Below are 27,234 nucleotides of genomic sequence, written 5' to 3'. Positions count from 1 at the left end.
ATTTGTCTTATAGGGGACTTCAACCTGCCAGATGTCTGCTGGAAATACAACATAGCAGAGAGGAAGCAGTCTAGGAGGCTCCTGGAGTGTACGGAAGACAACTTGCTGACACAGCTGGTTAGTGAGCCTACTAGGGAAGCAGCTCCACTGGATCTGTTGTTTGTAAATAGAGAGAACTCATGGGCAAAGTGTCGGTTAGAGGTCACCTTGGGCATAGGGATCATAAAACGATTGAGTTTGCCATTGTTGGAGAAGTTAGAAGGATGGTCAGCAGAACTGATACTTTGGACTTCCGAAGGGCAGACTTTGACCTGTTCAGAAGGCTGGTTGGCAGAGTCCCTCGGGAAGCAGTCTTGAAGGACAAAGGAGTCCAGGAAGGCTGGTCGCTCTTCAAGAAGGTAATCTTAGAGGCGCAGGAGCAGGCTGTCCCCGTGTGCTGGAAGGGGAGCTGGTGGGGAAGAAGGCTGGCCTGGCTAAATAGAGAGCTGTGGCTGGAACTTAGGAATAAAAAGAGAATTTATTTGGAAGGAGAGGCAGGCTACTCAAGAGGAATACAAGAATGCTGTGAAGTTATGCAGAGAGAAAATTAGAAGGGCCCAAGCCCAAGTCCCAAGAGCTGAGCCTTGCCACCGCTGTTAAAGGCAACAAGAAATGTTTCTATAAATAGATCAGCAACAAAAGGAGAGCTAAGGAGAATCTCCATCCCCTGATGGATGTGGATGAAAACACAGTGACAGAAGATGAGCGAAAGGCTGAGGTACTGAATGCTTTCTTCATCTCAGTCTTTAATAGTCGGAACAGTTGTGCTCCAGGTGCCCAGCCTCCTGAGCCAGAAGACAGGGATGGGGAACAGAATGAAGCCCCAATAATCCAAGGGGAAATGGTTAGCGACCTGCTACACCACTTGAACACCCACAAGTCTATGGGGCCAGATGGGATCCATCCAAAGGTGCTGAGGTAGCTGGCGGAGGTGATCACTGAGCCACTCTCCATTATCTATCAGCGATATTGGCTAACTGGGGAGGTCCCAGTTTACTGGAAGTTGGCTAACGTGACACCCACCTACAAGAAGGGCTAGAAGGTGGATCTGGGAACCACAGACCTGTCAGTCTGACCTTGGTGCCGAGAAAAGTCATGTAATATATCATCCTGAGTGACATCACATGGTGCATACAAGGAAACCATGTGAACAGGCCCAGTCAGCATGGGTTTATGAAAGGCAGGTCCTGCTTGACCAACTTGATCTCTTTCTACAACAAGGTGACCCACCTAGTAGATGGGAGAAAGGCTGTGGATGTTGTGTACTTAGACTTCAGTAAGTCAAAGGACACCATATCCCACAGCATTCTCCTGGAGAAGCTGGCAGCTCATGGCCTGGATGGGTGTACTCTGACATGGATAAAGAACTGGATGGGTGGCCGGGCCCAAAGAGTTGTGGTGAACGGAGCCAAATCCAGTTGGCAGCCTGTCACAAGTGGTGTTCCCCAGGGCTCAGTATTGGCATCAGTTCTGTTTAATCTCTTTATCAATGATCTGGATGAGGGGATTGAGTGCACCCTTACTAAGTTTGCAGATGACACCAAATTGGGTGGGAGTGTTGATCTGCTGGAGGGTAGGAAGGCCCTACAGATGGACCTGGACCGTCTGGATTGATGAGTCAAGGCCAATTGCATGAGGTTTAACAAGGCCAAGTGCCAGGTCCTGCACTTGGGTCATAACAACCCCAAGCAGCGCTACAGGCTCAGGGAAGAGTGGCTGGAAAGCTGCCTGGTAGAAAAGGATCTGGGGGTGTTGATTGACAGCCAGTAGTGTGCCCAGGTGGCCAAAAAGGCCAACAGCATCCTGGCTCCTGTCAGAAACGGTGTGGCCAGCAGGACTAGAGAGGTGATTGTGCCACTGTACTCGGCACTGGTGAAGCCCCACCTTGAATCCTCTGTTCAGTTTTGGGCCCCTCATCATAAGGAAGTCATTGAGGTACTAGAGAGAGTGCAGACGAGGGCGACGAAGCTGGTGAGGGGTCTGAAGCACAAGTCTGATTAGGAGCGGTTGAGGAAGCTGAGGCTGTTTAGCCTGGAGAAAAGGAGGCTGAAGGGAGACCTTATGGCTGTCTACAACTACCTGAAAGGAGGTTGTAGCATGGAGGGTGTTGGTCTCTTCTCCCAAGTAGCAAGTGATAGGACAAGAGGAAATAGCCTCAAGTTTGGCCAGGAGAGGTTTAGGTTGAATAGCAGGAAAAAAATCTTCACAGAAAGGGTTGTCAGGCATTGGAACAGGTTGCCTGGAGAAGTGGTGGAGTCACCATCCCTGGAGGTGTTTAAAAGGCATTTAGACGAAGTTCTTAGGGACTTGGTTTAGTGCTAGAGTTAGTTTATGGTTGGACTTGATGATCTTGAGGGTCTCTTCCAACCGAAATGATTCTATGATTCGATGAAAACAGAGAAATCAAAATTTTGTTCTTTGTTAATGAATGAGATAAAAATATCTCAGTCAACTCCCTCACTATCCTTGTCATCAGTTACCCTAATGGTAGGATTAACATTAAAAGAAGTCTTATGCCAAACCATTAGAACACAAGCTTCTGTCTCTTTGTTAAGATGCAGTCTGGCTGGTGATAAAACAAAAGTACTGAGTGTCATTCCCAAAATAAATTCATTCCATAAACAGAGCAATTTTCCCTTCTGAGCTTGAACAGTCTTGTTCAATGAATGAAAACTAAAAATCTTCACATCTTAACATACTTTAAAATGTTACATTTTTCTTTCACAGAACTTTCATTAATCTTCATTTTTTGAGTTGTCAAAAGGAAGACTACTTTCTGATGAGAAACTAGTTAGATTAACACATAATCATTCATTTGCATTTGAATAGTCCTTCAATTATGTTTTAACACATAATGAAAGAATGCAGTCCTTATCATTAAAGTCAAAGTAATACGTTTGTGGGAATCCTGGTCATCAAACATAAAAAAGAAAATAACAACAAAGATTGGTTTGAAGCTTACTTTTTCTTGCTGAAATGATAATTTATTCCCGGCCAAAGAATAAATTCAAACCAACAAAGGCGAAGACCAAGTGATATCATCTCATTTTAACTCAATCAGGGCAGCTACCTATGAGTCATAATTTTATGTCCTTTTTCCTTAGAGACACCTGAACACATATAGTTTATTTCCCAGGAGAGTATATTCGACTTCGTGACAAATGTTATCTCAGGTGGGACCTCCTTAATTTCCTCTGATGATGATAGTGTGGTTGTGCAGTGATATTTAAATATTATCTGCACTAGAGAAAAAAAAAACCTTCCTCATGTGATACTTAGGAATTCATCTAGGAAAGATGAACATGAATACCCATCTGGTCCATGTGAAGTGGAAGAACATCACAAAAGGGTTTTGGGAGTGCTCCTTTGGAGGACTCTAATCTCACTCTGCTAGGTATAGACACAATGTAAGTGAAATATTGAGAAAAATGGGAAATCAGTGTTCAAAACCCTTTTTCTCCTCTACGTAAAATGGTCTACCTACAACAGAAAGGTTGGAAAAACCCTCCAGTCTGTAACAGGCATTCATGAGCTGATTTTTGAGGCTCAGGATAAACTGAAATGACAGTTTTCAATTAATAAGCTACTCAGAGAAAAATAATAACTCAGATTTTTGATCTGGTATGCTAGACTTTCTCAACTGGTCTGATTGTCAGTATTTACTGATCTGGTACACCACTTACACCAGCCACAGACCGCCAAGAGTAACTTCTTTCATGCCATCTTCCATGAGTTCTCATGGAAAATTCAAGCTGCAAGCATAAATAGTCACTAGAATATTTTTAGGTTTTGCTTTTAAAGACGCCATGTAATTTGTCAGAATTCTAGTGATAATTTCAGCACTGTTTCCTACCATTTCTAGATCCTAAAGTCAAGAATCTAAATATATAAAATTATTCCAAAGTGCTAGGTTCTATTTTTCTTTACTTTTTGCTTCCAATGTTTTCCTAGGACAGATCTTACTCAATTCAAGGGACTCAAGTATTCCTAATCCTGTTAAGATAAATTAGGGATTACATTTTAAACCATCAATCAGTTGAACTAGACATTTCTTTTTAATGAGACTGATAGCTTCATTCCCCCTGATCAACACAACTGGCAAACTGGTAACAACAGACGAGGAGAAGACTGAGGTACTCAACAACTTTTTTGCCTCAGTCTTCAATCTGTCTTCCCACACCTCTTGAGTGGATGGACCTCATGGCAGAGACTGGGGAAGCAAAGTTCCTCCCACTGTAAGAGAAGGTTAGGTTCATGACCACCTGAGGAACCTGAACATACATAAGCCTATGGGAACTGACGAGATGCATGCCAGAGTCCTGAGAGAAATGGCTGACATAATTGCCAAGCCACTCTCCATGATATTTGAGAAGTGATGGCAGTCAGGTGAAGTCTCTGATGACTAGAAAAACAGAAACTTTGCACCCATTTTTAAAAAGAGTAGAAAGGAGGACTCTGGAAACTACTGACCTGTCAGCCTCTCCTCTGTGGGAACATCATGGAACAGATCCTCCTAGAAGCTAATGTTAAGGCACATGGACAACAGGGAGGTGATTTGAGAGAGGCAGCACAGCTTCACCAAGGACAAGTCCTGCCTGACCAACATAGTGGCTTTCTAGGATGGAGTGACTACATCAGTGGACTAAGGAAGGGCTACGGATGTTATCTGTCTGGACTTCCGTAAAGCCTTTGACATGGTCTCCCACAACATCCTTCTCTCTACATTGGAGAAAGATGGATCTGAGGGGTGGACTGTTCAGTGGATAAGGAACTGGCTGGACGGTCACACCCAAAGAGTAGTGGTCAATGGCAAAATGTCTGGATGGACACAGGTAACAGGTGGTGTCCCTCAGGGGTCCATACTGTGACCAGTACTGTTTAATATCTTCATCAGTGACACAGACAGTGGGATTGAGTGCAGCCTCAGCAGGTTTGCAGATGACACCAAGCTGAGTGGTGCAACTGACACACCTGAGGGATGGGATGCCATCCAGAGGGACCTGGACAAGCTCGAGAAGTGGGCCCATGTGAATCTCATGAGGTTCAACAAGGTCAAGTGCAAGGTCCTGCATCCAGGTTGGGGCAACCCCCAGTATCAATACAGGCTGGGGGATGAAGGGATTGAGAGCAGCCCTGTGGAGAAGGACTTGGGGGTACTGGTGGATGAAAAGCTGGACATGAGCTGGCAATGTGTGCTGGCAGTCCAGAAAGCCAACCACATCCTGTGCTGCATCAAAAGGAGCGTGGCCAGCAGGTTGAGGGAGGTGATTCTGCCCCCTCTACTCTACGCTGGTGAGACTCCATCTGGAGTGCTGTGTCCAGCTCTGGAGTCCTCTGCACAACAAAGACATCAGCCTGTGGGAAGAGGTCCAGAGGAGGACCATGAAAATGATTAGTGGGCTGGAATACCTCTCCTATGAGGACAGGCTGAGAGAGTTGGGGTGGTTCAGCCTGGAGAAGAGAGGCAGAAGAGAGGACAGACTTTTTAGTAGGGCCTGTTGTGATAGGCTAAGGTGTAATGGTTTTAAACTAAAAGAAGGGAGATTTAGCCTAGATATAAGTAAGAAATTTCTTATGAGGAGGGTGATGAAACACTGGAAGAGGCTGCTCATTGAGGTGGCTAATGCCCCATCCCTGGAAATATTCAAGGTCAGGCTGGACAGGGCTCTGAGCAACCTGATCTAGTGGAAGATGTCCCTGGTCATCACAGGGGGGCTGGACTAGATGACCTGTGAAGGTCCCTTCCAAGTCAAACTATTCTATGATTCACAAATAAGGAACAGAAACTGAGGTTTAAGGACTTTTCCTAAACAAGACTTTCCTGCTTACTTTAAGTTTACTTGACTTTAGTTGATATCATGTCTAGGAGATCTTCTCTTGGATTAGTAGCTCAAATGGCACCTAAAGGGGCTTTAAAAAGCTTTGGTTTTAACTGAGAGAACTCCTTCATTACACTTCTAAGAAGAATTGTAAGACTGCCTACTTATCTCAAAAACTCCTCCTATAAGTGTATGAAGCAGTCTCAGACTGCAGTTCTCATTCTAAAGCTACTAAAATGTCCCAGGATTGTCGGTGTTTTGTCATTTAGAGCAATACTGAAAAGGAAGAGTAGAGTCATCACCTGAACTGCAAGTTTCATGCTTCTCTACACAGTGAAGAAGTATTTATCATTAATCTAAAAGGTTTCCTACATAAGGAAAAGCTTTAGGTAACATCAAATTCCCTTGATAACTGAAAATAAAAGGTAATCTCCATTCCAGCTTAGTAACTGAAATCAATAAGCAGCCACATAATCAAAAAAAAGAGCCCCCCAAACCTAGGCTCACATGCAAAAACCTCAGACTTACAAAACTAGATTAGTGCAAAGGTGCAGTATTAGAACTTCTCTGGAAAACTTGCCTACGCTACTCAGTGGTTTGTAACATCATATGGGGATGGACGGCTGAAATAATTTTTGCATAGTATCTATCCTAGTTCTTTCAACGGGCATGTGGCTAGATGATTTTGGAGAGTCCTGACATCACGAGCACTCTCCTTCTGAGGACAATACAGGTTGGTATCTTCACTTGTATAACTTTATAGGCCAGTCATTAATAAAAAAATAACAAGCCAAGTTATAACATGGTTAGCCTGCAATATCTGTGCAGAAAGGCATTAATAATATATGGAACTGCTAGCCTAATTTTAGAAATCTATTACTTAAAAAGAATTTTAGGGAAATTTTAGCAGGTGAGAAGTAACATTCACACCAAAAGATTTTGAGGGCTGCCATAAAGATGATGTTTGATAATACAAGTTAATATAGCGCAAATATTATAATTACATTTCTACATATCGAGAATCGCAAAATCGACTTTACACAAAAGAAAGGCAAAGTACTTTGCTCCAAAAGGGCTTTCTTATAATGTTATTGACATTTTTGCTTATGGAGGGGTATTGTAGCACTAGGAGTACTTAAATTTGAGTGCATTTCTGTCACAGTATACATAAAATAATATTACATGAAAGCCAAATTTGTATGTAGTGGACAAGGAAATGACTCTATAGTCATTGTGTGTATCCATAATGATAGATTTTGGACACATTTTATGTTCCAATTTCTCTGATGTTTTAACAATAGAATCCAAAATATACACACTTGGAGTTATTAGGAAACACATTTTCATATATATGTTCTCTTCTCCAAGCTGTGGTTTGCTTCCTCAAGTTAGTGTCTTTAAAAAAGTGCACTTTGTTTGACTTTTTTTCTGCTAATAGTTGAACAAATTATATTCTCAGGTGGCCCAATTATAACTGTTGCCTGTAGCCATAACAAAATTAAAGATTTCTGGAAACGTTTTGTGTGAAGTGCACTTGATCAGCTAAGGCAGACATATTCCACAGAGTTTCAGTGACTGCCCTCATGCCTAGGGGCAGAACCTTTGTTTAGGAAATATTAGTAAATTTTATTAGGAAAACTAGTGAAAGAACAGCACTACCAATATTAGCACAATATCTTGTAGTCCAAATAAAGTCCCTTATGATTTCAACAAAGAATGTATTTTGACTTAACGGATGCTGTTATTAAAAAAAAAGAAAAAGCACACATGCACACACATGCAAACATTGTATTTGTGGGTTCACAAATAATGAAACTTACAAATTGATGTATTATTATTATCATGACATTCAACAACTTGTGTTAAATCTTAGCAATTAATTTCCCACTTATATTTGGAAAAGGGAAGGAACGGGTAAACAGAAATATCTGTAATCTTTTCTGTCATGTGAAGTGAAATAAATGGAACACACAAACCTTCTAATATTTAACAGTAGCACTTCTGGAAGGATTTCAGAAAATGTAGCAAGGTTGCTTGTGAAGTATAGCCCCTTTACAGTTATTTTCTTAAATCTCGACAGAAAAGTAGAATACTAGAGGGATGAAATTCATTCTTGTGGTTGTTTACACAGGTGAATGCTATTGACTCAAACTGCCAGTCCCTGTACAATTGCTGCAATCACTGCATTACTGCAAACCAACAAAATAATCCATTTTAGGTCTCTGTGAGTTTGCATGGTTTTCTAGCAGAGACATCATTTTAGGGCTTGCTGTCTGAATCATTGCTGCCAACACAATATTGAATATTAAAATTGTATAAGTGATGAAGTTTTCATTCTCATTTCTCTTTGCTTATTGTGAAGGTTTACTCTTCTATTAAATCACAGAAACCATTCTGAAGGAACCTTTTAGTTTGGCTGGTTGGTTGCTTTGCTAATTCTGTTCATTTCAATCAGATGAACTTCTAGACTGAATCTATACAAGATATCCAGGTAAAAATATTACCAGCATCATAAGTATTTCAAATTTATGATGAAACTCTGTGTGTTGCTTTGTTCTTACTTATGAAAATTGCAGTTAATAAAGACCCATATGCAGTGAAATGACAGTGGTTATTTATATAGTGATAAATATTCTTTCAGATTACTTTCTGCCTGTTGAATTAATAGCAATGAATATTTTCCTTCCTATTCTGCTACATTAACAATAATTTGAGCACAGTATTGTAATACTTGTCAAAATGACAGCGTTTAAAATTAACAGAGTAATCATTCTCAAAAAGTTGCCAGTTGGAAAAAATGATTGGGGACAATGCTTCTAAAAAAATTTTCTCTTTCTCTTTTTTTTTTTTAATCATAAAAATGCTGACTACTTCACATTGCATTTTTCCTTAATTGTTGGTGTCATGCTGATTTTGAACCATTGATTGATACCTGAGGTCCCATATTTCTGTTACAGTATGACAGGTGGTTGCTTTTTAAAAACAAGGACACACTCACTAACTCAGGAAGATTCCTTCTTCAGCCTACTGCTATGAATATGTTGCTGAACTATCAGCCTGGAAAATAAAAATCTTTTGGTAAAGAAACAGTTAAACTAGGAGTACAAAAAGTTCAATTTCTATAAAGAATCCTTTTTTATATTTTAGCAGATGCTTTCGATCACACAAGTAATGGATCTGTTATTCCAGTTAGCTAGGGGGAAAAAAAAGCATTGTTCAGTCTTCTAAAATTGTTGTATTGAAAACCAAAGTGAAATAAACGCTATTTTTCTTTTGTTGTGGGTTAGCAAGGATAACTGTAGTTTCCTTCTAATGGGATTCACAGATTTTATGAATCTAAAAGCTTCATTATTCATAGAGACATATCAATGGCAGCTCCTACATTATACATATAAAACTTAAAAAAATACAGCGTATCCTTTTTAATATGCAGCAATGTAACTTGAACAAATTACAGTGATTTAAGAGAAAATAAGTGCTATAGAATTTTTCTTAAAGGGAAGGATTGGATATTTTCCATCCTCTTCAATACCATGAAACCATAATTTCAAATCTCAAAATGAACCCCTTAAAATATAAAAGAAGAAATGGTAGCAATTTGTCAGGGTTTTTGATCAGGCTAATGATAGTTAGCATTTTCTGAAGGTGGAAGGCAAATTGCTGTGATAATTATATTAAAACAAGCCATGGCTCTGTACTCTTGCTGTTCTACTTTTGATTAAGAACAGTTTAGCTCAAAAATGTATTTGAAATTTAAAGACCTATCTCTGGAAACTAAGGTCTTACCTCTTTTTCACTTACTTAACTTCAGTTACAGACTATATATGTAAATTAAAAATTTGTGGATGAAGACTAAAAATGTTTCTGGTCACGCTTACTAATATAGATCTATTAAATAGAAAACTCTTTTTGCCCTGAGTTGCTAAGTTTTTTCATAAGCTGACATTTCCTCATATACAACAAGAGCTGCATCCCAGTGAGGCTAATGATTTGCAGTTTGCACAGGATATGTATTTACACATATTTCTAAAACAGATCTTAGAGAAGCATGAAGTGATAAATTATTTAAAAAACATACTGATTTTCTAAAAATCTTACTGTTATTTAAGATGCAAATGATTTCTTAGTGGACCATTTTTATTTTTAGGGGTCATCTATCTTCCTTCCTCTCTGTAGTAATATAAAAGAGTTTGTCTTTTTGTCAGTTGTACTGACCATCAATTTGTGTGCTCTAACATTTCAGTAAAACTATAACGGGAAATACATGCTACAATTAATATAAGGAAGTAATTGGAAATAAGCTACAGGCTTTCAGAAGTATTTTCATGAAAAGCAACCAGAATTCCTCAAAAAAAAAAAGAAGAAAAAATAAAAAATAAAAAGAAAGAAGCAAAGAAAAAAGGCTGTGATGATTTATTATGTGAAGCTGTATATCTGTTGACAGCCAGCTTTGTCAGACTCACTTCACATCATTCACACATAGATGTGAATGTTGAATTTTGCATCCTTTGTTTTTCAGTGTCATTTTTCTGCATATTCTCCTAAGAAAAGTCTACTGCATTTATGTGGTAGCGCTGCTGACAACCATTGCAAATAGCACCACAGCTATAAGAAAAGTTCTTGCAATAAGAAAATCTGTGTGAGAAAAGCTGTAAAGTCCACAGGAAAGTTATTCTGACATGTTCAACCAGCCAAACTATCAGCCAGAAAAGAGATCAAGTTTTTAGCCACTATGTCCTAGGTGATACCCAGCCATTTTCCACTAAGGTGAAGATTTCAAACTGCCATTATTTAAAAGCTGTTTGGGTTTTGTGAAAGCACAATAAAGAAGTGCTACCAAGACATCTTTAAAATGAGTTCCAGCAATAAATAGCTTAGACAACATTGCACTCTTTTTCCAATTTATTTTACAAATGTGAAATACAAAATTTTTAGAAATAATTAACTAACTACAATAAGTAAATATGACATAGATCAGTTTAGAGGTAGGAATGTACAGATTTGCGTTCAGAAAAAGAAGCTTGAAATGTGGATTTGAATCTGTGAATCTGATGTAGGCATTATTTTATGCCCTTAGGATGCAAGTCCAGCTCTTACGATGTCTGTGTTTGTGGAAGAAAATAAAGTATTCCATATTTGCCCACACCTCTACCAAAGTATTTAAAGGACAAATTATAATTTAAAATATGAAATTTCCTAGGCTATGATTAAAAAAATACAGAGTGTTACTAAAATTTGGTTTGAAGAATGGATAGTCATGTTCTCTTTCTGCTGTAGGGGGAATGAACTGAGGTGAACTGTATACAACCCCTGGTTCTGGAGACAACTCTGTGCCTTTCTCAGTATTTACTGAGATGACAAACCAGAGCTTCAGTGTACCCTGGCAGTACCAGCTAATGTGTTCCCACACACCCATGTCAACTCCCAAAACACAACCTTGGGCTGCAGCACACAGCAGTGCAGCACCCAGCTATGCAAAGGAACTGGGAGTTTGTGGTTTTGCTGTGCTGCCAGAGCATCGGGAAGATGCGACACAAGGGAATGAAGCCTGCCTCAACACCCCTGGGGGTGGGACACAGTGACAAGGTGGGCCGTAACATCATAATGCAAACCAGAAATACTATGTCTTTTATGCCTTTTCCAATTACAAAACTCTAAAATGTCCTGCATAGGCCTTAAATAACTACTGATTTTCTCTCTTACTGCTTTCAAAATAAATGGACACTCAGAATGGCAACATTTCCTTTCAATGAAACGTGTGACTTGTTCAGCTCCAAGCACTGTCAGGTGCTGGTACAGACCTACAGATACATATGCACACAAATATACATTTGCAACAGTTAATAACCTGTAGTTTGAGAAAGATCAGAAGGGAGAAGGGCCCTAGCTCCTTCCGAACACTTGTTGATGTTTGTATGCAGGCAACAGGGTAATTTCATTGTCCAAAATATAGGTACTCAACAATATTTAGGGTCTACTTTCTGAATGCCTAAATCGTTTTGGAGCTCTGGATCACAGTCTGTGAGAAGCCTATCTGATACAGAAGACTAATGGTATGTGTCTCACTGTACCTATGCTGTACAATGCAGGATCCTGTAGACATCAAGCTAGCATTTCCTGAGCAGCTACTCATGGAAATGGAAGCAATAAGTCATACCACCCCATCTGTATGACAGTATCTCATGATCATTGCTGAGTGCTAATTTTCCTAGACAAGGTGCTGTACTTTGTCAGTTAAGCTGCTATCAGGACTTATGCCCATATATCCACACTGCCCTGCATCTTTCCAGCAGTACCAGTTTGTTCAGAGCTCTCTCCAGGCCTCAGACAACGCTGCTGTGTAATGCAGGGAAAACCTTATTTGCCTAAGCAAGTCATGGAAGTGCAAGAAGACATTTGCTCAGTAAACTTGCCTCTAATATTTTTACATTCAAAAGGTTATTTAGATTTTGCGTATCTAAGCACAAACATGCTTCCTAAACCAAAATTCTAGTATGGACAGTTCTGAAAGACTTTCAGAGTTCAATAATTTTTGACATTTTCGGTATGTGATTTGTAAATAGCGATTGTGTTGCTATTTAGTAACACTAAAATGTTGAAAACCTGTTAAAATTCTTATTAGAAAACTTCCAATTTAAATATATGCCCTCAATACGATGATCTCATGGTAAAGCCAGCATTTTTTATGAGACTCCTAGACAGAATGACATTTATTTTAAGGCAAAGACCATATTGTACCTTAGGTGCGCATGTTAGATGGTAGGAGACATGATAAAAAGAAAGGTCATGGCAACAGCAGTTTGAGGCGAAATGAATAATTTGATTATTTTCATGGTGTGGATCAATAATGCTCTGCATCTACTGAAACACATTGCCTGGAGGCACTCAGATAATCAATGGCATAAAACAGAGCCTGCCTTTACCCAGGCTTGCAGCCTCTCTGATCTTTCTTGGGAGGACCCTTGACGCCTCTAATTTATGTCAACTGAATATCAAAGAAATACCGAAGAGCCTGGGTCATAAAGCATATTTTAGTGGTAACCATTTGAAGTCTACTTACTTATGTTCCTTATATAATTGTGTTTAAATACTTACCCTCCAATTCCTAGGAATTCCTAGAAAGGCATATGTGGTACCTGGTACTAGGATAACAGTCAGTACTTTATTAAAGGAAGGCTGGTTAGAAATGGCAAATATTCTAACCCTCTCCTCACTGCAAGCTGACAATAGACCAAAGACAGGAATTTCAGTCACGAGGGTATGTAAATAAACCCTTCTGCACCACCCAAGAATTCTCTTTAATGACATGCCGGGCACTGACATTTTTAATTTAATAGAGCAGCCATTGCAAATAATTAGTTCTGCATGATATTGTGGAGAGACAGTTGAAGACGATTTTGTTCAGTAATTTCTCTGTTCATTTGCAGTGGAAAAAGGGAGCTGGCATCTTCTAGCTGCCAAAAGCTCTTAAGTCAAGGATATTTACTTCATTCTGTCCGTGGAGCCACTTTTCCCATCAAGGCTTTGCAAGCAAGAAAATAATTTCCAGTGGTAGTCCTACTAGTAGTGTTTGCTGTAACAGAATTTACCTATTTCTTAACAAGTTTTAGCTACCATACTTTGAATACACGTATGCATGCATGCACACAATCTCCCTCAGCTCCCTTTTTCTTTTTTCCTTTTAGCAGTTGACTTACTTTCATAACACAAAAGATGGTGTATAATCCTTTGTGAAGAACCAGGAAAGCATTAATCAGCAATTAGAGGAACATAGACTATAGTACATATAGTTTAACTGATGAGGTAGTAAAACGTGTTTTCGGCATTGAGATCATTGATTTTCTACAGCAGCTGAAGAGAGCATAAAATTATTTCACATATTAGACGCTTGTTGATGGTTCAATGTTAGCTAAATCCACAAAATAAATATATGTTTAAAATTGATCAGGTGATTCAGGGGCAGATCTAATTCCCAAGTTCAAGTAACCTCTTTGAACATTCTCTAAGTACATAATCTTAGCACAATCTATCAATGAGTCACACACTTTTTGTCTATTGGCTCTTGCAAAACACTAATGTTTAGCAGATTAAGTGGAGTCAGTTTTAATAGACAGAGCAATTCTTCCAAAGTGCTCTCGAACTCAAAACTGTCTAAGGCTGGGTTTGCAAAATGCTATTTCTAACTTTACAACAGACCTGGAAATTATTATTCTTTGCCAGTTGAAGTATTGGGTTTTGCAACTGTCTTCTATAAAGCACTGCAAGAGATGTAAGGTAATGGTTTGAGCATCAAGTTTCTCAAACTAAAAACCTATGTTTCCACAGGCTGTATCCAATCAAAAATTAACAAGCCCGAGAGATAAGCTTATGATGGGCACCACAAGCTGGACATTTCGTTCATGATGGCTGGAAAAGAAACAATCCCTGCAGATATATTTGAAGGCTTGAGATCAGAGACTCTGAACTTCCAATGACTTTTAGCTATTTCTGCTGTGTGCTCTTGTTCTCTCTTCTCTCAAGAGAGACATGATTCCTGAAGCCTATATACAGGCTGTGGTGGAGCTGTATTGCCTTGTCCTCTCTTCTTCTAATGATAAAGTGTTAAAACTTAGAGGCATTCTTAATATATTCCAAGTAGGAAAGCTATATAATAAGAAACCCAGTACTTTTTTCTTTTGTTAGCACTACGATTTTATCCAAATCCTTGCCCTTGTGTTTTCAAAACCATTATATATGAGCAAGAACACAGACATTGAAAGTAACACTGAAGTGACACATGACATACAAAACCAGTTTTAGCCAGAAATATTCAAAACCCTCAGAGGGCAGATTTTACACAAAACTTTTGTGAGCACCTCAGGCTGTGGGTGTAGCTTGCGGGTGTATTTGAAAATCCACGTCAGCAAAAATTTATAGTGCTCTTTTTAGTTCTCTAGATACTTTTTCAGCTAAATGCGTGAACACAGTACACTGAAAGAGTAGCATGGTAGTGAATACCATATCTGTTTGTACGGAAAAGCGTGAATCTTCCCATCTCTCTCCCTCACTCGCACAGACGCACATGAACACTCACTCTCACATACGCTCAGAAGGAGGCACCAGTTCATGTAAATGCACCTTACCTGATCACATCTCATGAGCCCTAAATATCTGAGAGACCTGCTGCTTTGTGCAATTTGGGTGGCTCCATGGTCTGTGATTTCTTTGCACCATCCAACATCCACTGTCTCTATTGTCACGCTGTATTGTCCAATGGCTATCAGAGCTGTAAAGACAGATATTAAAGATATGAACTATATAGCTTATGGAGATGGTAAGCTAAGCTCCATGTATACACTAAATGATGTTGAAATGAAATTTTCAGAAGCAGTTGTCATGTATCTTGTAAAAGATCTTGTATTTCAGCATTTTTAACTATGAAATAGCTGTCTCTTCAAATTAGGAATAGACACACATGCAAACATAAATGCATAGATAAACAGATCTTCCTATGTATTTTTCTATTTACCAATCAAGATAAATAGACCAGTTAGCAGAGATATTCTATAGGAAGTCTTTTAATTTCTTTTTAGCAGAATCAAGGATTAATCAATTTAAATAACTATAGAATAAAAACAATTCTACCTCACTTCCCTTCAGGGAAATCAAATGATTTTATACTACTAACACTTCTTTTTTTTCCCCAGCAAAATAATATTGCAAAGACAGCACAGAGAATAACAGGACATTGTCTGTGTCAACAAAACAAATTAGAAAACCCTGCATGTATCTATCTCTCATTATTCATTTTATAACTACATTCTAAAGTTGCATTTGCTTCCCATTGTTCATATTGATGATGTAATAACAATATGTCTTACTTTCATGTTTTCTTCACAAACACTTTTCCAATTAAAATAAAAAGGGCAGGAGGAATTAAAATAAAAACTTGAGCCTTTATAAAAGGAAAAAAAAGAGAAAGTTCTGAAAGGACTGAAAAATGGCAGGCAGGAGAAATCACGAGGCATCTGAACAGATTGGGAAGTCTTTGTCATGACATGGCTAGTTTGGCATGACAGAAAGGACAGAAATCACTAGCACTCTGGTCACCAGGGACTAGAACACTTTTCAGGAAATACAGGCTTGGAAGCCTTTAAGCCAAATTGGGATATATTAACAGAAATGAGCAACAACCTTCAGCAGCTAAAATCTCAGCTCAAGAAACAAGTCTAAAGTTTCTGGTGTTGAAGTCAGCCAAGAGGTAGGATCTTTACAGTTTTTAACTCCAGTTAAAATGCAGTTGCTGAAAAGGAAGATTAATTAGTAACTTAGTCCAAATAATACAAATATCTTTAAAGGGATGATTTTTCAGCAGCTGTGGGCCAGTTCTGTTCATGCTACACAATGTACTGACAAAAAAAAAACACCCCAACAACAACAACAACAACAAAATCACAGCGAAAATGGAGTTTTGAAGAGCTGGTATCTCTTGATATGCCAGATGTCAATCTTAGCTAATCAGGGTGTAACTGAGATCTAGAAGCAAAGACAAAGAACCCACCTAACCTTGTAGTGGTTCTGCAAAGAGCTGTACTGATGGCAGACAACAGTAAGGATAATTTGATAATTTATAAATCACAGAATCACAGAATGGTTGGGGTTGGAAGGGACCTCTGGAGATCATCTAGTCCAACCCATCTACTAAAGCAGGTTCACCCAGAGCAGATCGCACAGGAATGTGTCCAGGTGGGTTTTGAATGTCTCCAGAGAAGGAGACTCCACAACCTCTCTGGGCAGCCTGTTCCAGTGCTCAGGCACCCTCAAAGTAAAGAAGTTTCTCCTCATATTCAGATAGAATATTTAGGTGGACTTGATTTGTAAACAAAATCAGCCAAAAGAGGCCAAGTACATTCTCAGAAGCTGTGGAATTTGCAGTAGTACATAATTTTATTCTCGCAGCAGTTCACCAAATGGCAATGATAACAGAATTTTGTAACTGACATAATGAATTTATGATATAATCATCTACGTAGTTTCATTATGGTTTCACTGCTTTTTGTAGGACAATACCAACTTCCTGTTATCTTCCCAGTTCGACCCTAGAAAATAAGTCCTAATTTTTCAAATACGCAAATATACTATGCATATAACAGAACACAGTACTTTTTACAGAGCCCTTCCAAAATTATAGTGTCAAAAACTTTCTGTATATATTTTGCAATAACAAGAGCTGTAGCAATTACAGATTATTGTAGCTCCACACAAAATGTTTTAGACTTGAAATAGTGCAGGAATACCGAAAGCCTGCCACTAGATTAGAATATTGTCAGCTAAACAAAACTTCAAATAGTGTTTGGATTTGAAAAATTTTGCTAGTTTCTGTAAAGTTACGATCATATTCTGTCTTTCTCAATGCTTAATGTAAAACTAATAAAAGGAAGAAAATCAGCAGAGAATACTTTTTAGGAGTGACATAAAATATCACCAGATCACACCAGTGAACAATTCACCTAGTAAAGGCATTAGGAGACACAGATTAGAGAGAATGTAGGGGACAATGCTGCTGAAAGACCAGAAAACAGTGTTATACTGTGTGTTAAATGCCCAAGACCAAAACATAACCTGAGCATCATCAGTCCAAGAAGCTGCCATGAATGTGGCAAAAAGATGACTAATGCATGAAATTTCATTCACATGCACATACTAAACAAATTCAAGAATAAAAGATTCTCTGTCTTGTTCATATACACTGTTTTATAACAAAATATTCCCAGAAAACCATTTTATAATAAAACATAATTTAAAAGATGTTAATTCATCATTTGATATATTATTCTTCTATTTTGGCTTTTTGGCTAGTAAAGCATTAAATTTCTACAGTAGGACCTTAATTAAATCTCAGTTAAGTCTTATGGATTTCTATATAAAGATAAAAATATTTTTACCTTTTACAATAATGAAAAAAGGACTTAATAATTATTGAAATAATAACAAAATAATTATAAAATAACAGATCATGAAGGCTCTTTGCAAAACTGGCCTTTACTGCTTGTTTCTGAACATCTATATGTTAATGAGCCGATTGTTATTAGTGTGACTTCTCTGAAGTATTACAAGAGTGAAGAAGATCATCCCCGGGATTTGGAAAGCATAAGTAAGTTTCCATAAATCAAAGTCTATATGTATGATTTTTGGCCTACATTGTCATTTCTATATTCTATTGATTATGAGGAAACCCAGAACACAACTGTAACAATAAATACTATGAGACAACCACCACGTTTTTTTGGTACAAGTAACAATACTTACAAAACAATACAAAGTGGAATAAAACCACCTCAGGATGTTACATATCAATATTATACATAAAACATAGAACGGAAACAAACAAAAAATCCAACTGTGACATTTGCGGAGCAGGGCTTTCTAAATGAATGCATTCTGCAGTTAAAACCTTCCAGACAGATTTTCAGGCAACTGTTAATCTGTTGTCTTCACCTGTGTTCCACATTTGTGTATATGCAAATAATTGAATTGAATTTTATGCTTTAATCAACCTGTGTGCCTAATCTGTGCATTAGGTATGTCTTAGGCTAACCATGGCTGGGGTATACTTTAGATTAGTGACTGCTGAATGGATAGTATTTTTGTCTGGCTAGCCTTTCTGTTGTAACATTCCTCACCACTGTTTCAACCCTAACTGCTCCTAGAGAGCCCCCAAATGTCATATGCAAATATTTGACTTTCTGTTCACCTGTATTAAATAGCTGGGTATTCTTTAATACATATAAACTATTGAAAACAATATTCTAATTTAATTAAAAATGACACTAGAAATCAATTACTGCATTACAGATGGCTGAAGACTTAAAATATTCTGTCATAAGCTAGTAGAAAATAACATATTTATTTTGCACTGTGCAACTCTTTGTCCCCGGATTAGCAGAAGTCTTTCTGAAAAAGGCAAATATTTTGCCAAGTGTGCAGTGTTACACTGTAGGCATATATTGCAACAGTTCATCTATCAAACACATACGGGTATGCCATTTTAAAACACCAATGACCTTATTTTCAAAAAATTCCAATGCGTGCATCTGCACCCTCACGAGGACACCCTTGGTCAGAGAAAAGACATATTATTCAGTCTCTATCAGCACCCAACAGTGGAAGATAAAGAAAGGCCATGAGAACATGTGAAAATCTAACAATACTTTCCCAGAACACTTTCCTCACATGAAAAAAATTGTGTGCAGGGACTTTCTGAACCAGGGTTGATGCCACTGTACTTCTGTGAGTTTATCTAATCAGTCTTGTAATCCACAAACTCTTTTAGGCTCCACAACATCCTGTGGCAAGGAGTCCCTCAGTTCAGCTACCTTTGTTTTGAAAACCACCTGCCCCTTGTTTGTTTTGAACCTGCCTTAAAACCTGATCCAGGAATTCCCCTTTTATATCTAGTTAGTTCCTTTGCAAATGCTTTCCGTAAATCCCAACAGACTGTATCAACCAGATCTTCCTTATTCCTTGCTGACTTCTCCAAAGTACTGTCTGATATAACTATGAAGCACAACCTCTCTTAAAAAAAGCTGTGTCAATGCTTCCTTAATATGTCATATTTATTAACGTGTTCACTAATCGTATTTTGTATTATTACTAATTTGCCTTGTACAGATTACAGGATTATCAGTTAATATTTTTCTGATCTTCCCTGAAACTTTTTTTTAAATACCTCTGCCAAGCAGTCCAAGCAGGTTTAAGCGAAGTGCAGTTAGGAGCTCGGCTATTTAATCCTTGAGTTCTTTTGGAAGTCTTGCGTACACACAGTTCTTCTGCTTGTATGAGTAAAATAAGCTACAAGTTTCAGCTAAGAAAATGTTTGCATTACTCAGCAGTTTTTACTCCTCTCTGCATTTGCCCACAATAATCAGAATATACTGCTATTCTCAGAAAGCCTGACAGCAATTTAACAAGGAAAGATAAATTAAAAGCCTTACAAAGCAAGTTTGGATTCTGTGACTTAGGAATTAGTAGCACAATCAGCAGTAAGGAAGAGTCAAAGGTATGTTTCAATACTAATGACAACCAGGCTTAAAAACATACTGAATGACCAAACAGAACAACATGATACATTTAAAGCAGGTGGGTACACAAAAATCCACCAAGTAGTTTAAACATGCTGGCTTTTATGTATGAACCTCTCTGTATGTGAATATTTAACAACGAATCCAATTCTTATATCTCCCATTTATTTTGACGAAAGCAAGATTTTGTATTTATTTTTCTAGCACTAGCTTGGTGAAATGGACATCAACTGATGTACAGCTCTCACACAGCAGAACATAAAGTATAAAGTCTCTAACTGGAATTGGAAAATCGCCCTCACAGCCTTGAGCCACATTAAGCAAAAGTATTTTCCAGCTGTAACGATACTTTGTTGTAGCTGTGAAGGTGAAAGGACATATGCAGGACCAGGTTTGTAGGCAGAGGTAGCATCTTTTAGACGACCAGCTGGAATAGTTAGAAAAATAAGACAAATTTTGTCCTTAGTGCACAGCCATTAAAATCAAACACTAATTTAACCTCATTTTATAATGATTAAGTTAAAACGACATAGCTAAATGCATAAGGAGAAACCCACATGCTTGTGTACCTCCCTGAAGTGTCTATACACCAACACGTGTAGCATAGGGAATAAAGAGGAAGAATTAGAGTTCTATGTGCGTTCACAAGGCCATGATCTCATTGCTATTATGGAGATGTGGTGGGACAGCTCACATGACTGAAATGTTGCCATGGCAGGCTATGTACTGTTTAGGAAAGACAGGCCAGCAAGACGAGGTGGAGGAGTTGCACTTTATGTGAGAGAGCAACTTGAATGTCTTGAACTCTGCCTAGGGAGGGATGATGAATGAGTTGAGTCCTTATGGGTAAAAATCAAAGGACAAGCTAACAAGGGGGATGCTGTTGTGAGTGTTTACTATAGGCCACCTGATCAGGAGGAGGAAATTGATGAGGCTTTCTACAGACAGCTGGAAGTAGACTCGTGATCACACGCCCTGGTTCTCACGGGAGACTTCAATCACCCTGACATCTGCTGTGTGGGCAACACAGCTAAGCATGCACAGTCCAGGAGGCTCCTACAGATCATTGGTGACAACTTTTTGACCCAGATGGTGGAGGAGCGAATGAGGAGAGGCGTGCTGCTGGACATTGTCCTAAATAACCCAGAAGAACTGGCTGGAGATGTCATGGTGGGGGGCTGCTTCACCTGCAGCGACCATGAGATGGTGGAGTTCAGGATCCTGTGTGGAGGAAGGAGGACAACAAGTAGGACTAAAACCATGGACTTCAGCAGGGCAAACTTTGACCTCTTCAAGGTCCTGCTGGAAGAATCTCATAGGATAGGGTTCTAGAAGGTAGGGGGGTCCAAGAGAGCTGGCTAATATTCAAACATCACTTTCCTCCAAGCTCAAGACCGATGCATCCCTATGAGGAAGAAATCAAGTAAAGGGAGTAAGACACCAGCATGGATGAGTAAGGAGCTGCTGTCAAAACTCAGGTGGAAGAAGGATGTTTATGTGATGGGAAAAAGGGACAGACCACCTGGGAGGAATACAAGGAGGCTGTTAGAGCATGCTGGGATGTGGCGAGGAAGGTCAAGCTCCACTTGAAAGCAAATCTGGCCATGGATGTCAAGAACAACAAGAAGGGCTTCTTCAAGTACATCAGCAGCTAAAGGAAGTTTAGGGAAAATGTAGGTCCACTACTGAATGAGGAGGGTGCCCTGACGACGGATGATACAGAGAAGGCAAAGTTACTGAATGCCGCCTTTGTGGTGAGATGGATCAAGAACTGGCTGGATGGCAGAGCTCAGAGGGTTGTGATCAATGGTGCAGAGTCTGGCTGCAGGCCTGAAGTTAGTGGGGTTCCCCACGGGTCAGTTCTAGGTCCAGTCCTGTTCAACCTGTTCATCTGACCTGGATGAAGACACTGAGTGCATCCTCGGCAAGTTTTCTGATGATACCAAACAGGGAGGAGTTGTTGATACAGCAGAAGGCTGTGCTGCCACTCAGTGAGACCTGGACAGGCTGGAGGACTGAGCAGAGAAGAACCTGATGAAGTTCAACAAGGGCAAGTGTAAGGTCCTGCATGTGAGGAAGAATAACCCCAGGCACCAGTACAGGCTAGGGGTGGCCCTGCTGGAAAGCAGCATTGCAGAGAAGGACTTGGGAGTTATTGACAACAGGTTGACCAATGTGCCCCTGTGGCCAAAAGGCCAATGGTATCTTGGGATGCATCAAGAAGAGTGTGACCAGCAGGTCAAGGGAGGTTCTCCTCCCCCTCTACTCTGCCCTGGTGAGGCCACATCTGGAGTACTGTGTCCAGTTCTGGGCTCCCCAGTTTAAGAAGGACAAGGAATTACTGGAGAGAGTCCAGCGGCAGGCTACAAAGATGATTAGGGGCCTAGAGCACCTTTCTTATAAGAAGAGACTGAGAGAGCTGGGTCTGTTCAGCCTGGAGAAGAGAAGACTGAGAGGGGATCTCATCAATGTTTATAAATATCTCAAGGGTGGGTGTCAAGAGGATGGGACCACACATCTTTCAGTAGTACCCAATGATAGGATGAGGTGCAACGGGCACAGATTGAAGCATAGGAGGTTCCATCTGAATATGAGTAGAAACTTCTTTACTTTCAGGGTGCCAGAGCACTGGAACAGGCTGCCCAGAGAGGTTGTGGAGTCTCCTTCTCTGGAGACATTCAAAACCCACCTGGACACATTCCTGTGCGATCTGCCTTGGGTGAACCTGCTTTAGCAGGTGGGTTGGACTAGATGATCTCCAGAGGTCCCTTCCAACCCCAACCATTCTGTGATTCTGTGATATACTCCTATACTACAGGCAGAAACAACCGCTTTAGTCAGAGAGGAAGGTCTCCATTTAACCGTATGTAAACTGTGAAACCAATGGTTGCAATGTGAATGTTTCTATGGTTAATTACTTCTGGACCTGATCTAAGCAACCATTGAGCTCTCACATCTAACCAAATCAGAGGGTATTAGACTGCTCTATTTGTTTTCTAGGATTGTTTTTGGGCAACTATAGTTGGCAGTGTATCATCTTGAGGTTTTTCTCCTTGATTTTTTATAAATGCTAAAAAAAAAAAATCAGAAACAGGTATTACACTAGTATGTTTTAAAAAAACCAGTAATCTAACATTTAAAATTTAGTCATGACCATTTCCAAGTATAAGGTCACTACAACAGAAAAAATAACATACATATCCTTGGTATGAACAACATCCAATATTTAGCCTGCTCTTAATTTAATTTAAATGTATTTTTAAATCTGGAAACAAATACTCCAGGTTTTGCATATTTTTACCAAATAGAATTGTTTGGAAATCTCCCCTATTGAGCAGAATTACATCCAGCTACACATATTCTTACTGACATGCACCTACTACAAAATGGAGTACTTCCTTAATAAATAAATCCTAGTTCAATTTAATGGAAAATATACCTCTGTGTGGTTTAACTGTGTTGCTATTTTTCTCCTATCATCAGCTAACATACTGTGTATGCAAAAGACACTGCATTTGGTCAGCATTCAGTAGGGAATGGATAGAAATGTTTTTAAAAATTGATTATGATTGACATCACTCTGATACTAAGGCATCACACATCTATATGCATTCATGCAAAAAACATTTTAGCATTTGTTTATTAAGTTCTTATTATCATTAATCTCAAAAGCATTTAAATGTGCAAGAATTAGAATTTAAAATTTCCAGCCTCTTTGAGGTTTTACACAGAGTAGAAATCAATCAGTCAAGAATGTATTACCAAGTAACAGCCTTCTTATGGAACTTCCCATTATATTTATTTACTATATAGACAAAAGCTATTAAGGTGGGTTTGATAGCCACCTACTAGCTCCTGAATAGCCTAATGTACAAAAAAAACAGGCGGAAGTTTATGAAAGTTAAAACTGCAATAAGCAGATATAATAAAAAGAAAATTAGCAAAGAAAACCAGATATTTAGATGCTAAAAAATGGTGTAACAGTACATCTTAGTGAACTGTGAAATAATCTCCTTCTGTTGGTGGAGTTATAGAGTTACTCTCATCTGCTTCAGTTATTTAAAATATGAGTGGACAAAGCTCTGGAGAGGCTATAAAGAAAATGTTGTATGAGACAGACTGAACAAGCCAATTTAAATGGTCTTTTCTATCTTTCACTTATATTATTCTATTGAATTACAAAAAAAAGAGAAATATGTAAACGATGCGGATAAATTACAAACATTTGAATGCATTGAAGCTTTACCAGTCACCAAAATTAGTTTGATATTCCATTTCCAGCGATCTGTGGAAAAGCATTTATAAAATAGCCTGCCATTAGACACAAACACTTGCCAATTGTAAACTACAGCTGACTACATAGACAATATACTGCCAAATAATTTTAATATTTTATATTTACCAATCAAAACATTAACTTATATGTGTTAACAATACTCTCTACAGTATGCAACAGATTAAGTATTGAATAGTTAACATAAATATTGCTTATATGTAGAAAAGGTTCTTCTTTACCAGTACATATCTATAAAAACTTATTTTCACAAAATTTTCAGTGACTTCTTTTTTTTTCCCTGAATTAAGGCAACAGAATTTGATTCTTCAAAGCACATATTAATGCCCACATGATACTAATAGATAGGATTTATGTTTACTCCCTGCATTGATGAGGCTGATGGTTATCTGCCATGCAAATTACATGAGGTCTTGCAGTTTAGCTAATCTGTTATGTGCAGAGGCTGACTACATGCCCAATCCCATTTCCATGTGTCAAAAGATGTTTTGCTGCTGTAACTACAGATAGTGGTTGAACAAACCACTGCTTGAGTTCTAGGCTACGTTGCTCACCCAGCAGAGGAATCACAGCTCACAATTTACATTGCTTCTGCCTTAAATGAAAAACAGTTGTATAAAATTCACTGCATAACTTTTTAAACAATTAATCTAGTCCTGTTTCAAATTTATAAGGGTATTTTAATGACTAAATGTTTTGTCATCATATACTGATATCAATTATGTATCAAGCACTGCAGATCATCTGCTACCAAATAAAAGCTACCATGGGTATATCACTTTCAGTTTTTGCTGGTTTTCCAGTCAAAAGTCTAATTCTGCTCAGGCTTATGCATGTCCAGCTGACAGGTAGTATGACATGCATTTTTTTCTTTTATAATCATGACCTCACATAACAGATACATTTCAGTGCCACCGTGAAATAGTGAAGCGAGAGAGACAGGATTTGTACAAGAACTGGCTTTCCATCAGGAAACTCAGCCAATCCCATTTATAATCAAGTACTTAAATACATTCCTGGTTTTAACTGTATGAGCAGTTCCCTTGAAATAAAAGTAAATATGTAAGTAGATGAGGCAACCATGAACTTCACTGTTCTCATAATCAAATGTCGACCTTAATTCTGTAACTATTTTCCCTTACAGTACATACATCCATGTAGTAAGTAAACAGGAAAGCAATGAAGTCCTTTTCCCCATGGTTTGGCAGTGAGGCAAAAGGGAGACATTTTTTTGTTTTAATATATTTTATACTAGTGGTATTTCAATATTTATGTCAAGTTCTCACAGAACACAGCAACTGGAGACGTATGTAAATAGGTAAAGACCTAAGCTTTTGTAAACCTTGAAGAAGGTTAGAAAAAAATTTGCCCAGCCTGAAAAATTTTCCTGATAGAATGCTGTACCATCTCTCTGGATGGCAAGCCTGCATTTTAACATATTTGATTTTTTTTTTTTCCATAGTCTTCACCTGCCTCAGGCTTCTTGAAGTCTCCTGTGATAATTTTATTGTTATACCTTTGTGCATATGTGGCTATGGGCAACATTTCTTGAGAATGAAGCATGGGACTGCAATAAAATGCAGAAAGATATAGGGGCATGACCACACTGGGAAACCAATCTAATAAGATGCCTCAAGGAAATGAAAAAGAGACAGACTGTATCCCTTGAGCAAACCTGTTTTCTCCAGGAGTTTAGAAAGCTAGTTAAATCCATTCTCTCTGGATGAATATTTTGACCTTTATTTGGAAGCATGGTGGCAAACCACTCAACTAGTGATACTACCACAACTTTGACTAAAAATCTGTTTGAAAGATATAACATATACATTCTAAAACAATGTATTTTTGGTTTCCCTTTTGAAAATAAAATCTCATTATTTAAAGTACTGGTTACCTCAGGAAGCCTAAAAAAAATCCCTGGAGGCAAGAAAAGTCTCAAGAACTGTAAAGACCTAATGACTGTGAGAGGAAAGATTGCAGCTTTTATGTGGAAAAAGTATTTTATTTTATTTTTTTATATAAAATATATTTAATATAGGCAAATATTTTATTTCTTCTGTAAGAGTCATGAAAGTAGTTGGTATACAGTTACCCAGGTATGGTCTCGCTGTGGTATATGGTTATTATGTTGGCACAGTATACACTGCTGTACTCAATGCCAACTTTATTAGCTGGTATGTAGAAAAAAAGTAACTGTTAAATCAATGTTTATCCTACAGTTCAAACCCATAGAAATACATGCTATTAGAAGGCTAGTATTTCCCAGGTGGAATTAATTTTGGTGCTTGCTTTTACTTTTTTGTCTTGCATATTTGGCCAGAAGAAAACCATACAGAAAATAATACATTTGTACAAAGGTTATTAAAAAAATTACCTATTGTCCTACAATGTAACAAAAACTCTGCCATAAACTAGAAATGAAATTGAAAAAGTAGAACAGTGCAATCTTTCAGAATAATCTTTAACATAACAAGTGTTAAACAGCTGTTTCCCCAGTAGTCCCCACTAAGAACAAGGCTAAACACTGGACAAAATAATACAAAAGTGTTGTATTTTATACAGGACTCTGAGGGAGAAATTTCAACACAGACAACAATCAATTAACGCTAAATATATCTATATTCTAAATAAACTCTATTAGTGCAGAAGAAAGGCTCTGTTACATTTCAGCCATTTCAACATCTTTTACTCAATGCATATCAACAGCAAAAAACAAAACAAACCAAAGAAAACCCCAAAATCTTCAGTATGAGGATGCAAAAAGATACTGGTACTGGAAACTGAAAGGCATGCAGCATGTTTAGGTCTGCCCTGCCTGTAGACCTCTCACAAAAATATTAAAAAATACCCATTTCAGAGATGGATTACGAAAGTGGTAGCAGCTGCCGGTTTTAATCCCATGGTTTTAAGACAAAATAGCCTCTGTGGACCAAGCTGTTAAAACCAGATTTGCTCTATTTTCACTTGCCCGAGGACACTAAAACATTACTTGTTTTCTTTGCACTATTTTGCAAAGGAGTAA

At 38.4% G+C, this 27,234-nt stretch overlaps 1 protein-coding gene across 1 annotated transcript in view; it reads right to left on the bottom strand.

Moving 5' to 3' along the window:
* The window catches only part of FBXL17 (F-box and leucine rich repeat protein 17), a 307,168-nt gene that overhangs the window by 5,050 nt on the left and 274,884 nt on the right, over positions 1-27,234 (bottom strand). The window contains exon 8 of the mRNA XM_065656470.1: positions 14,981-15,123. Coding sequence (XP_065512542.1) covers positions 14,981-15,123 — 143 coding nt within the window. The remainder of the gene's footprint in view (positions 1-14,980; positions 15,124-27,234) is intronic.

The sequence above is a fragment of the Caloenas nicobarica genome, chromosome Z, assembly GCF_036013445.1.
Source record: "Caloenas nicobarica isolate bCalNic1 chromosome Z, bCalNic1.hap1, whole genome shotgun sequence".
In the NCBI taxonomy this organism is placed as follows: domain Eukaryota; kingdom Metazoa; phylum Chordata; class Aves; order Columbiformes; family Columbidae; genus Caloenas; species Caloenas nicobarica.
This window is presented reverse-complemented; position numbering and strand designations above follow the sequence as displayed.